Here is a 13078-nt window from a genome sequence, read left to right on the forward strand (position 1 = left end):
CCACATGGCTAATACTTCCACAGTAATATAGAGAAATGTGCACTATCCCAGTAAATATCAACTTTTTAAGTAAACAGATACATTTTTCCAAGGGCAAAATGATGTAAATAGGGAAAGTGACTCTGCCAAGAGTGGAGTGCACATTGGTGTAGTCTTCTAAAGATGATAAACAACCCCTAAAATTACAGGAAAATAATGAGGAGTGATGCAGATATAACATTTAACATTTCACACAGCACATTGCATTCATGTCTGTTAACAACCACCTTGACGTACAGAGAGACCCCTGGCTTAATTTTTATACACTTCTGTGCCCTGTGTTTGTATCTCTGAATTATGTGTGAAGAATATAACATAAATGCACACCATGTAAATGAGAGAGAGTTTGTTTGGTTTTACCCCGTACCTAAAATTTGTCTTGTAAAGTTAGACACACCTTGAAGTGACCTAACTCTCATGTAAATACAACACAAATGGAAAAATAGTAGAAACAACTGAGACACGAATGTTTTACCTTGTGGAAAGTTTGTTTTTTTAGACAGTGACTGACTGAGGGTGTGAGCAGTGATGTGTTCGTCGAAGCTCCCACACCCATACAAATGAATTAGATGGTAAGATGGCAACTATTTCCATACGTCTTCCCTGAGTCTCATACCACTGCAAAGACTTATATCATGGGCCTCATTTTATCAATATTATGGATGAAAACATTGTAAAGATTAGTTTTAAACTGTTATTACCTTTAGTGTAAACCTTGACGTGTGCTGCATTAATCTATAATTAATCAGCTATTTGTTGAAAGTTACAAGCACACAATGTAGAAATGATGAGAAACCAGCAGATTTTAAAAAGTTTAAAAAAATACACACTAGTATGAGTGTCTAACATGTGAAATGCTACATCTCAAATGTATTCAGCAAAATAAAATGAATTGATGGCATCAAAACAATATAAATTGTTGCACTGTTTCATTGTATTATAAGTAAAACCGAAATAAACCTGAGTACTAGTTCAAAATACAAGTCCATGGCCAACTACAACAATAAGAGAGATACAATGATACATTTTAAATGTAGACATTCATGTTTGAAATACAAGTCACCTTTAGCCTTCATGAAACAATTATTTCTAAACATGAATAAAAGACTGACTCCATGTTTTCTGCTCATTTCATAATGATTATTCATCATCTTTTCTCTCCTGATTTGTTTGTGCCTCAGGCTTGTCCAAGTCTTCAGAGACTGAAGGTACATCTTTCTCCTGAAATAAATGATCATAATCAGTATATGTGTTGTTTAAATGGATAGGGCTAATACAAACAATAACATATAAAACAGAAATTAAAATTGTATACAATAATCATGAATACATTTGTTGTGGTTAAATTCTGCACTTTTTACATCGGTCTGTAGCATGGGGGATTGCTCATCCATTTCACAAACAGTAGAAAGTCAGTTGGAATAGATGTATTAAAGATGAACAGTGAGAAACTCTTCTGTAAAACATTTTTTTAATGACTAGACTTGAGACTTCTATTTATAGAGAGTTTTATTTCCGGTGACTCACCACAGTGTTATCCTCTCCAAAAGAGCATGTCAGCCATCTTTTGTACTCTTCTCTCACCTGTTGGAAACAAATCAACAATTTAAAAAAAAGAGGAGATGTAATTGAAATCATTTTTAACAAGGTAATTGAACATTTTGTTAAAAAAAACTAAAAAGAAATCAAACAAATTATTATTTAGAGCTGAGTCTGAGCTAGAGTCTGAATAGGGGTCTTGAATCTTTCAACATTTATTCATATTCTCTTCATAGTTAGTCCTTGATAGTAGGGTAGTTATTTGACTTTTGCAAGAAGGCAAGATAAAGGAAAGAAGAAACTGATAGAGCTAAAGATTACCTCCTTGTTGAGCAGACAGTGTACAATGAAAAGGAAGGTTCCCTGCTGGGAATTGAGGAAAATGAAGAGGACCTGGAAGAAAAGGTTTGTCTGGTACAGGCCTAGAATCCAGGTACAGCCCAGTATGACAAACTGGGCCAGGATCTTGAACAAAATCAACCTGTAAACAATGAGGATTTATTTGTTTTCATCTTAAAAACATAACTTTTTAAACATTAATGTCTACTGACTACAGTCTATTTTTAACACTCACAAACAATTCAACAAATGCACAATATAGTAGTCGTAGCAGTAGTACTATAGAATAAGTAGTACACACTACTTTTCACTCTATTGTGTAAATTTGAATTAGACTATCAAAACTGTGTATCTGTATGTATTCTATAAAGTATGTAACCAATATTATATGCATCCAAATGAATATTATGTAGTAAGCTCAATGATATACAGCTCAAGTACTGTTATTTGTTCTTCATAAATTGGCACCTTCAACTTCCCACCAAGTAATTAATCAATTCTATTTGATGAGTCAAACTGGAAAATCCAGGCACAAACCCTTATATTTATCATTTATATGCAAAGACAATCTTGAACACTTGTACCTGGTGTCTTTGGATTGAGAAATATCACTTCTCATGTTGGCCAAGGTGGGTCTCAGACTCCATAATGTAGTGCAGAACACTATCCAATTAAGCTTTAAGAAAATGAAAAGACACAGAGGCAGAGCTGAGATGGAAAAGAGTAATTCCAAAATACACCTGCTAATGGTATGAGGTGTTTTTGAATGAGTTGAAGCTAATAGTGGAGACCCAATGAAAAGAGAACTAATCCTGCACCAAACCTGTGGGAATGGTAGCACCCTGCAATATAGCATATAGCTTGCTTTCTAGCAAATATTGTGTAAATAAGCGACTTTATCTAACAATTCACATGACTTTGTGCGATACAGTTCACTAGTTTTGTTTGAATCTGGCTTTGTGACAAGTACAAAAGAGGAATCTCAGAAACTACATTTTTCCCCTTTAGAAATGTATCCATGACTGGTAAGAGCTAAACTAAACACAACACTTTTTTCACATTTTTTATGTCAAATTGCCATGTGGCTGCAGGTTTTCATTCCAACCAAGCAGGAGCACACCAGGATTGACTCATTTAATCAACTGACCTCAGTCTTCAGACAGTTGATTGGTCAAATCATGTGCTCTTGATTGGATGGAACAAAATCCTGCAGGCACACGGCCCTTTATGGAATAGTTTGGACATGCCTGCCTTATAGCTTCAATGTGATTTTTCACCCTAATTTGCATCAAGTTTCCATTTTTCAATCCCTCCCTTTTTTAGTGTTTCTGGTCGCTTGCTATCCCACAATCCTTTGAGAGATGATTCACTCACATCCTATGAAAAATAAATAGGTGCAAACTTGAATCACACCATGGTAAGTTACGTTTGTTGAGGTTCATAGATATATTTTATGATGCCAAACAAAATCTTTTTGAAAAAGTTAGTCTTTCAGTGCATGTTGGCTTGTATTTCTGGGTTTTGTGTTTGGTTAATAGTGTTCAGCCAAGCTGAAGTTTAAGGAACCCCTATAAAATTGTAATTGTATTGAAAACTATACAATAAAATTAATAACATGCAATATACTCACTCCAATGACAGCAAACACAGGGCCTGTTAAAGCCCAATTGAAATTGCGACGTTTTGAAAGCCAGCACCTGCAACGTAAGCAAGGAAAAAAACAAAAAATTCAACATAGCTGTAAAACCTGACATGCAGGAGAATATGACTGAAAGCATGTATTACTGTTTGTCCTACTCACATCCCTGCCTCAGTGGCACCATATCCATCAGAGTACACCAGTGCAGAAATACCTACAATCACAAATGGAATACCATAGCCAACCAGGTAGAGAAGCGGCTTGGGGAGGCCATCTCTCTGGATCACCTGCACCTTGGAGAGCCTTCGGACCAGCAGGTAAAGCTGTAGGGCTTCAAGCTGCATCCACACAAAACTTGCAGTAACTAAGAAGTGGAGTAACCCTGCCATAACAGTGCAGGCCAGCTGTGGAGACACATAAGGAGTATCTTAAAAATATGAAGAATTATCTTTTTAAAACAAAGACAAAAATCTTCATCTTACTGTTACTGCACCTCATTTTCAACATATTTGTCACTCCACAGCAGCAGCAGATGAGACAAGGCGAGGTTGAGGCAGAGATGAAGACGGGCTGTGTTGTTGATCTTGGGGTTCCAGCTACACAGGAGGAAGGTGAGGATGGCCAAAGCAAAGAAGAAAAGTCCGACAATCACACACATTCGGTTCAGCCAGTCTAAGAAAGCATTCTGTGGTGGAGGCTAAGAAAGCAAAAGACAAAACATAGAGAGAGACTTCATCATCCAAACAAAAAGGTGTCAGCGGACGTCTTTTTCTTTTGTTTGTCTTCATGGGTTTTGTTGAGGAATTATAAAGAGCATTGGTGTTGATGCTGTTCTTAAGCAGAACCCATCAGCACACCAACGGGAGGGGCGGCCTGGTTGTCAGTCGGGGAGTGCTGATAAAACGTCTCTGTGCGGTTGACCCGAAGCAAAGGTGGGATGGTTGAAGACCTGATGTGAATGCTGATTTAAACCAGATGTCTAATCTGATGTCTTATTTAAAGTGGATCCTACCATATCTCCAGTTTTTTAATCATATGATGTGAGAAAAATGAAATTTGACAATCAAACATATGCAAATATATCAAGTCCAGTACTGTATGTGCATCATGTAACTTATCTTCATATCAATGAGTCCTCTATTGTCCCTGACTTCTAAAAATACACTCATACCGAGTACATAGGAATCTGATATACCTCTCCAATTTGCATGATGAGGGCAAAGGTAGAAAGGTGAGAGCAGCTGCACACTGTGTAGTTTTCATCAGAGTATGCAACCCAACATCCCTCCACTGACCAACGCATCGTCTCTCCCTCTTTTCCTGCCTCATCATTGTTCTCATGTTTTTCTTCCCAGTACACACAAGTCACTATTCCAGATTCAGGGACTTTCTGAGAAAACAAGAGAAACAGAAAATTTAAATACATTTATAGTTAGCTGCTTTTTGGATGGATGGATGGATGGGCGGGTGTGCAATCATTAGCTTGGTTAACGCTGCAGCACCTTCTTGTGTTGGATGGTGAAGTTGACAGGCTCAGTGAGGTTGGTGTGGTTTACTGAGGGTAATATTGCGGTGAAAACGTCCGAGTACATCTCTGTCTTGTTTTCTGTTTTAAAGTACTGATGACTGAGAAGACTCTCCATCCCAGTCAGTGTCATGAAGGCAACAGCTGCTGAACCTGAGATCAAGAAACATAAATAAATAAAAATGTTGTCTATGTCTGTTATTGCATGTTCTTTATAATCGAATTGCTCTCACCATTGTTCTTTTCAGCCAGAGACTGCAAGTTGATATCCATGGTCTGTCCTTTGGCGGACAGGAGGACACTGATGTCATCATGACTCCCTGGACCCATGGTACGTAGGCTCAAATCTTGCAAATATATAGGAATTAAAGTAGGTTTTCTTTGATATTCACTGAGAATTCAAATGTAGCTTATTCAGACTAAGAGGAACTTCTCTTACCCACTGTTGAAGTCTGCACTGCTTTTCTGGTTTGGTTCTGAGTTGGCGACACCATCGCAGCAACTAGACGGTCTGAGATGCCCAGAATCACACTGCCAGTCTCCCCATCTCCTTCACTACTAACGCTGATTGACCTGGCAACTGGTCCAACACCAGACACCTCCTACAAGAATTTAAATCGTAATGAATAAAATAACAACTACACACCAGTGGCATTAAAGAATTGTGTTGGGTGTTAAGTACCATAGATGCAGAAAAGCTATTGGCCACTGTCTGCAAAAAGGGACAGGACATAGAGAATGTAACTGTTCCTTTAGCACACCTTATTACATAACTAAAACAGTCAGAAACAAATTTAATATTATGAATATTATATTGAATATTACTGAAATCAAGCCATGACTTTAAAAACAAAAACATTTTCTACATACAGCTTCAGGTAAGACCACACCAGTGTTGTTCTTAAGTTGTTGATCCATATTGCCAAGAAATGCTCTCTCTTTCGTCTGACCCTGCAATAAATGTGTCTGATGAGTGTTTTTGACATTTCTGCTCTGTATGCTGATGATTTGACCCTTGACAGAAAGGTACAGTCTAGCTTTCTAAAATCTAAAAAAATCACAGTGTTTCCATTGCACAATAAAGAGACAACAGTTTATGTTGGCGGGTCTTACCTCTGGTGGTACAATTGCATCTAGAATATCTTGAAGACCTGTCAGCATGTCAGAAAATACATGTGCTTAAAATTTTCATTCATCTCAATTATTTGTTATACATGATTTACTCACTTTGACAAAATGAGACACCCATCTTCCACAAGATTCCTGTTGAAGGGAAAAATCCATCCGGACAAGAACAATAGAAGGTCCCTGGTTCATTAGTACACACAGTTTGTTTACCACATAAACCAGGTGTCTCACTGCACTCATCTATATCTGTAGAGTGAGAAAACACATTAGTTAAGCATAGTAAAACGTGTGATAGTAAAATCAGACTAATAGTGAATAGTTGTACGCACCTGTGCATGGGTTAGCCAAGCTGGCTATCACATCTGGGTTGTTCAGTCGATAACCAATGAAGCAAGTACAGTTGTAAGACCCGATTGAGTTTGTGCAGTTGGAACTAGGACCACAGATGGGAGGGTCTTTCACACACTCATCAATATCTGTAAAGTAAAATAATGGACCAACAGCATTGTTTATGTATTTTTACCCTACATGTAAATGGAGCCACACTACAATCTAAATATTTAAAGTTGAACCATTTTACATATGATGTCATATCAGGACATTTCTCTCTCAGCACAGCTTTTAATGAAAGCATCCTCATGGCTGTGTTTTCTTCAGCCATTACATGTCCAAACTGAAACCTACTTCGTCTGTAAGTACAGTATGACTCCCTTTTCTGTTATAACCTACATACATTGACAATCAAATTGCAGTTTTCCATCTGCTCCTAGACACTGAAAACCTCCTCCTCTACACCTAGGTGTGAAAATACCAAGGCAGATGTTGTTCTCGCTGGGTTCCTGGTCTGGTTGAGTTGGTGTGTACCCCACTTCACATGCACAGGTGTGAGCTCCAGGTGTGTTGGTGCAAACAGAGTCAGGGCCACAGATAGTGGAGTTGAAACATTCATCAATATCTGAGGAAGGAACAGTCGATATAGTTGCTGTGTACATTTTGAATATGTTGCCCCATTATGCAACAATTATGTAGTAAGTAGTAATTTGATGTCCCTGTCTAGCTGACAAAGCCAAATCTGTCTTAATTCATCACAGTGGAAAATCTAAAGGACATATTTGCATTCCAGTCATGACATTTTTAGCACATAGCATACCAGCATTTAGGGTTAAAACAACTTAAAAAAAAACACTGTGCCACATCTTTGGTGACTCTTATGTGTATAAAGTTACAGATTACAGCTTTAACTGGAAGACTTTTTTCAATTTCAAAAATACTGGTTTAGATTTTCTTCAAGAACAAAATGCTCTCTGTTGAAAATTCTGAGGTAAAAATTAGAACTGTATTTGGTAATAGCTTAAAGAACATAAAAAACATTTCACAGCTAGTCCCGTTTAGTGGAGATGTGTAACAGTATATTGTAGCAGACCTTGGCAAACAGGAGTTGCGTCGGGTACTATCTGGTAGCCTTTATGGCATTCACATGAATAACTTCCTGGTTTGTTGTCACATGTCCCACCATCACCACAGACATTGTCGAGACACTCATCAATATCTTTGAGGGAAAAAGAAAACACAGTCATGTAAACTTCTACATATACCTGGTACATAGACAAACAATTTTCACTGCATTTCAACAGAAAGTTTGAGATTGAATCAATGAAAAACGGAGACCAGGATGTTTTGTTTTTTAAATGGTACCGTTGCATAGGTTGGAATTTTCAGTTGGTAATGCTGGATTTGCTGCGTTGAATCCAATCAGACATGTGCAGTTGTATGATCCAACAGTGTTGTTACAACTGGAATAAGGACCACAGGTTTCTGAAGCCTTTTGACACTCATCAATGTCTGGCAAGAGATGTCACAGATGTGATTTGAAGATGGGTAATACAGTACATGCTCACAAAATGCAGACCTTAAGTGTGCATGAAGATTCTTAATGTATCTGGGAAAAAATGACTGAAGGTGATATAAATTTACAGCAATTACAATGAGATGAATGTACTTACCAACACAACCATATGTATCACCTGTGGGTAGGTGCGTTGGTGGGATTTCATACCCAGAAACACAAACGCAGCCTCCATCCGTGTTACACTGAGCAAGTGGTCCACAGGAGTCTGGTTTACAATCATAATGATCTAAATAGAGATAACACACACACACACACACACACACACACACACACACACACACACACACACACACACACACACACACACACACACACACACACACACACATACACACACACAGAAACAGACACACACACACACACACACACACATATACACACACAAACAAAGATCTCTGTAACTGTAGTTTGGAGGATATCATTGAGTGGGACTTATCTACACTAAAGTATAAAGCAAAGGATGACAATTAGAAATCATTCCTTACAGGTTGCATAAGCCGAATGGGTGACTGAGTGACTTGCTGGTTTGTATACATAGAATCCTCCAGGACAGAGAGCCATGCTCATCGTACGACCGTAACTACTGCACGATGAATAATAAGTATATGCAGTCCCTGTTGTTGGAGTTACAGATTCAGCTGTTGGATATGAAAATGGAACATAGATGGGATAATAGGAACCACCTAGAGAGGACCCAATGCAGCTTGAAATGATTCTGTCTCCACCAATCCCTGTGAAGCGCCACCATGACCCAACAAGATGCACATCATCCTTGGGGTAGCCGGTGAAGGAATTTGATGTAAATGCTTTGTTGCGCCATGGATGGGTTATGTTTTGGTATCCATCACATGAACCTGTATGAAACAGAAAAACTTACTATCAATAATAATAAACATTTCAAATATAGCCAAAATCTATATCTGACATTTTGAACATCATCCATACCAGGAGGAAAAGCACAATGGCCAAGGATGAAGAGGGATCCTATAAGGCACAGAGAAAAAGAAGAGTTATTGCTTCTAAGCAGAGCAGTCAGCTGCCAGCTGAAAAAGTCACTTAAGATAATGCAAACATTGAATCTACACAATAGCACAATTTATATTTATTAAATTATTAAATTTATACTTATTTTATTTATAAGTATAAAAATCATTCAATTAAAAAATCTGTGCAATTTATATGCAAGACAAAAAATGTTCATTGCCTTAATTATAACAGAATTAGTTAAGAAAAACACTGTTCATTATAAAAAAATATGTTGTGATTCAAACCAGTGTTTCAGTCCATACAGTGTTTTTAAACTTTGTTGATAAAGTTTAAAAAATGTTGCTGCATTTGGTTAAAAAGTAACAACTCAAAAGTATCCTATTGTATCTTATTAGATATTAAAATAAAAGGGCAGGATGACTTAGCAGGGCTATACTAAGTGGTGTTATACACTTTCTGGGTGCACTCTAGTATTGGTAATTTAATGTAATGATTAATTATCTATTATATGAAACATATTAACTCAAATTAACTTACCCAGGAGAAGTGAAGAGGCACATAAGTTCACCATGACAGGTCCTTCTGCAAGAAACATCTATTATCACTGCTGAAGCTGTGTATGCTTACAGCATCCAAAAACTGTTTTCACAAGGTTTGGCATCAATGCAAAAAACAATGCAAACTAAGTGTAACACAGCTCATGACAGGACACGAGAAGGGAACAGTGGGGCACAGCAATACGTTTACATGAATCTGAAATACAAACTATGAAGATTCCCCTTCAGTTTATTAAAATATTGTTTAAGTTGGTGATTGTTTCAACAGACAATAACTTAAGTTACAAGACAAACTACTGAGCTTCATATAGTGAAAAATAAATATATTGTTTACAGAGAGAAGTGTCAAAGTATATATAGTTGGTACTTCTCATTTTTGTATTTAAAATATATATATTTGTTTTTTAGGCTGAAGTTTTATTTTGAATTAAATAGATTCTTGTTAAACCAAATCATAACTGCTAAATTTCAAATGTGTGGTTATGGAAATTCTTTCAAAAATTATTTTAAATGACATAGTAGATATGTTTGAGAAACGGTTGCAAATATGTTTTGCGCAGTTGAGGTCGAAAAAATAAACTGTAAAAAAAATCAGTTACTGTGGATACACACAGCCAGGAGAGAAAGTGCATGCTTCGCCTTTCCTACAGTTTGTCTTGTAAAACTGTAACACAGTGGTGCCCTTAAGCTTGCGTGTAAATAACTCACAAACAAACAACAAGATTGTTTGTGTCTTTGCTTGTCTGTTTCACAGTTAGAAGGTATGAATTGCAGCAAGTCCTCCAAATTAAACAACCAAATAGGTTGTTTGCCCATGCAGTCTAGAACAATCCATGGGAGTGTTTCCTAATGTGCTGCTTCTGTCAGCAGTAATTGGCAGGACATCATTTGGCAAATCACTGTTAAAAATAATCATATTAATCATGTGACAACATTGTGGTTAAGGTCTGGTTATGTTTAGGTACAAAAACTACTTGGTTAGGGTAAGGGAAAGATCAGGGTTATTGTTCATTATGAGAAGGCATATTGCAGTAAGATCATGCACCACAAAGAAGGAGAGAGATTAAATAGATTATTTATTGAACATATATTATCTAGAGAGAACCTAAAGTGGCTATCACTGTGTAATTGTGTAATTTATATTAAATAGACCAAATAATGTAGCATTAGTCTCACATAATATTACCAAACAAACACAGAAGGGATTTCAAATTACTAATTTCAGTGGGAAATAATTGATATTTTTGAGTTTTTAGAAAATCACAGATAGACTGAAATGAAGGATAACATTTGATAAGTGGTGTATAATAAGGGAACTTTATAATATACATTTACCTTTAAAACAAATACCATGTAATGCTTTCCAGTAGTCACATCTGCAATAAATATGACCTCTATACGTTTCTTTTCCCTCTTAAACTTACACACTCTGCAGTGGACAGAATATTAAATATAGCACGTCTCTGTTTTATGTACTTTATATTATAACAGCAGTCTTACAATATATTATGTCTAACATGACGCCGTTGACCTGTATTAAAGCCATGTGTGTTCACTGCCCTCCGGTGGTCACAAAGAAGAACTGCAACAGTCCGCTAATTGTAGGCTAATGTAGTCCCCTTGTCGAAAACAGGAATTTGGTGGTCAGTGGTAGTCTATATTTTAAAAAAAAGTCCTTTAGATATGTGTTTCAGTTGTGAAAAAACAAAGTATGTCGGTAGTTATTGTGCAGGACAGTGAATTGTCAGGTGTTACGGTTTAACTGGCGACCGTGTTAACTGGTGTTCTCCAAAAAGTATGTAAGTAGTTTAATCCCTTTTAATGACATACTGTGTTTAACATCTAAGTTATGCTAAATGTATGTAAGTTAAATTGTGCTCAGAAGACTCATTCACCTCTCACCTCTCATAACGTAATGTAATGTGAGAAAGTCACCAGTTAACACGGTCACCAGTTAAACCGAAACACCGGCAGACTTCAATGTGTTGCTATAATGAAATACATTACATTTGTATTCGGTAGTTCGCTAGTTCGCTACGGCTGGAGTACTTTGCCTTTAATTCACAGAGTCCGATTAAGCCTACTATTAACGCAACTCTGCTGTTTTTAACAGTGAAGCCAGCTTGTCTGAGGCAACTGTTGAGTCAACACAGAGGATAAGTCATGACGTCGCTGGTAAATTATGACACTACTGCTAAAATGCATAATAAGTCTGGTCTTGTTGTGCCATGGCATGCCCTGTTGTAAACGTATGACAGTCAAACTGTATGATAGCTTTCAGTGCATAGTCTTTCTCCATTTCATGTAGACAGTTGTATTATTTTATTTACCTCAGCCCATCATGCAGCTGTGACGAAGTTTAAAACACGCTGTGGACTTTTTGGTGCTGGTCCAGTGCCGAGATAAAGCCCTCTAAAAAAAAATCTGTGGATGTGTTTGTTTCACAAGGGAGCAGCAGTTCCTCTGGCACTGAATACACTGTGCGAGTCCCCAAGTGAGTAATATGCACGTTAACGCACCTCATGGACAGATATGCACATACACACAGAAAAGCATCTGGAAAAGCCCTTGTACTATTTTGTGGTGTAATACAAACTGAAAAATAGGGGTTTATTTTCTGAAAAACAAGACTTTTTAGAAATGCTTTTTTTTTTCTTTGCAGATATTTGTTGACTATCACTCCAAGCTACACTTATTTCTGCAACGTGTGTAAGCAGATCCACCGTTACTGGATCTAGAATTATTTTTAATGTCATGCACCACATACCCTCTATGCCCTATGGTATGTAAAATTATGCCAGTTGGAAAAAAAATGGTTATGATGTTTTGTTTGTTTGTTTGTTGTTGTTGTTGTTTTTGCCACAAAATAAACTAAATAAACACAATCTAAAGACATTTTCAAAAAAAAAAATTGGGGGGTACTATTTTTGGGGGTGTCTGTAACCATTATGGTAAGGAATGAAAAAAGAGAGGTATTGTTTAAAATTGTTTCAAAATTTGAAAGAAATTGATTTAAAAACACTTACACAATAGCCTCAACAGGTCCACTGTACTAGACTATAGCTTACAGTACCATTTAATAGCCTGAACCTTACATTACTACAATTAACATCAACTGTATAGGTTAAATTGTAGATATAAAAAGACAAATATGATGAATGGCATGCTTCTTAACAGTATATTCATTCAGTCTCTACTTAAAAATTCAGTGAAATCATTGAAATCAGTTTCAATAATGTTGAATGTACAATGAAAAAAAACAATAAGAAAAAAAGCCATAACATACATGTTAAATTTTAAACAATTACAAATATGAGTAAAATGGTCAGCAATCATAGATTTATACCTAAATATATAATACCAAATTGTGAATCCATAATAGTACAGTGTTTGCAATTTTCCATAAAGGTACGGTG

General features: G+C 36.7%; 1 protein-coding gene across 2 annotated transcripts; it reads right to left on the bottom strand.

The window, feature by feature from the left end:
• Window positions 1-955: 955 nt before the first annotated feature.
• On the bottom strand, window positions 956-12294 carry LOC133999295 (adhesion G protein-coupled receptor E1-like). Of its 2 annotated transcripts, none has more exons than XM_062438483.1 (24): window positions 11993-12294; window positions 9643-9687; window positions 9064-9102; window positions 8802-8972; window positions 8213-8344; window positions 7905-8051; window positions 7633-7758; window positions 7021-7164; window positions 6539-6685; window positions 6309-6455; window positions 6195-6232; window positions 5952-6032; window positions 5764-5793; window positions 5521-5683; window positions 5315-5428; window positions 5059-5234; window positions 4752-4946; window positions 4050-4253; window positions 3719-3960; window positions 3548-3614; window positions 2502-2593; window positions 1900-2059; window positions 1567-1623; window positions 956-1260 (listed from the first exon to the last, which is right to left on the bottom strand). In XM_062438483.1, the coding sequence occupies exons 2-24, from the start codon at window positions 9674-9676 to the stop codon at window positions 1180-1182; spliced, it is 2787 nt and encodes a 928-aa protein (XP_062294467.1). In that variant the 5' UTR covers window positions 9677-9687; window positions 11993-12294; the 3' UTR covers window positions 956-1179. The 2 variants fall into 2 exon arrangements, with proteins under 2 accessions (XP_062294467.1, XP_062294466.1); XM_062438482.1 differs by having other exon boundaries at window positions 8604-8972.
• Window positions 12295-13078: the final 784 nt, after the last annotated feature.

The sequence above is a fragment of the Scomber scombrus genome, chromosome 18 (assembly GCF_963691925.1).
Source record: "Scomber scombrus chromosome 18, fScoSco1.1, whole genome shotgun sequence".
Lineage (NCBI taxonomy): Eukaryota > Metazoa > Chordata > Actinopteri > Scombriformes > Scombridae > Scomber > Scomber scombrus.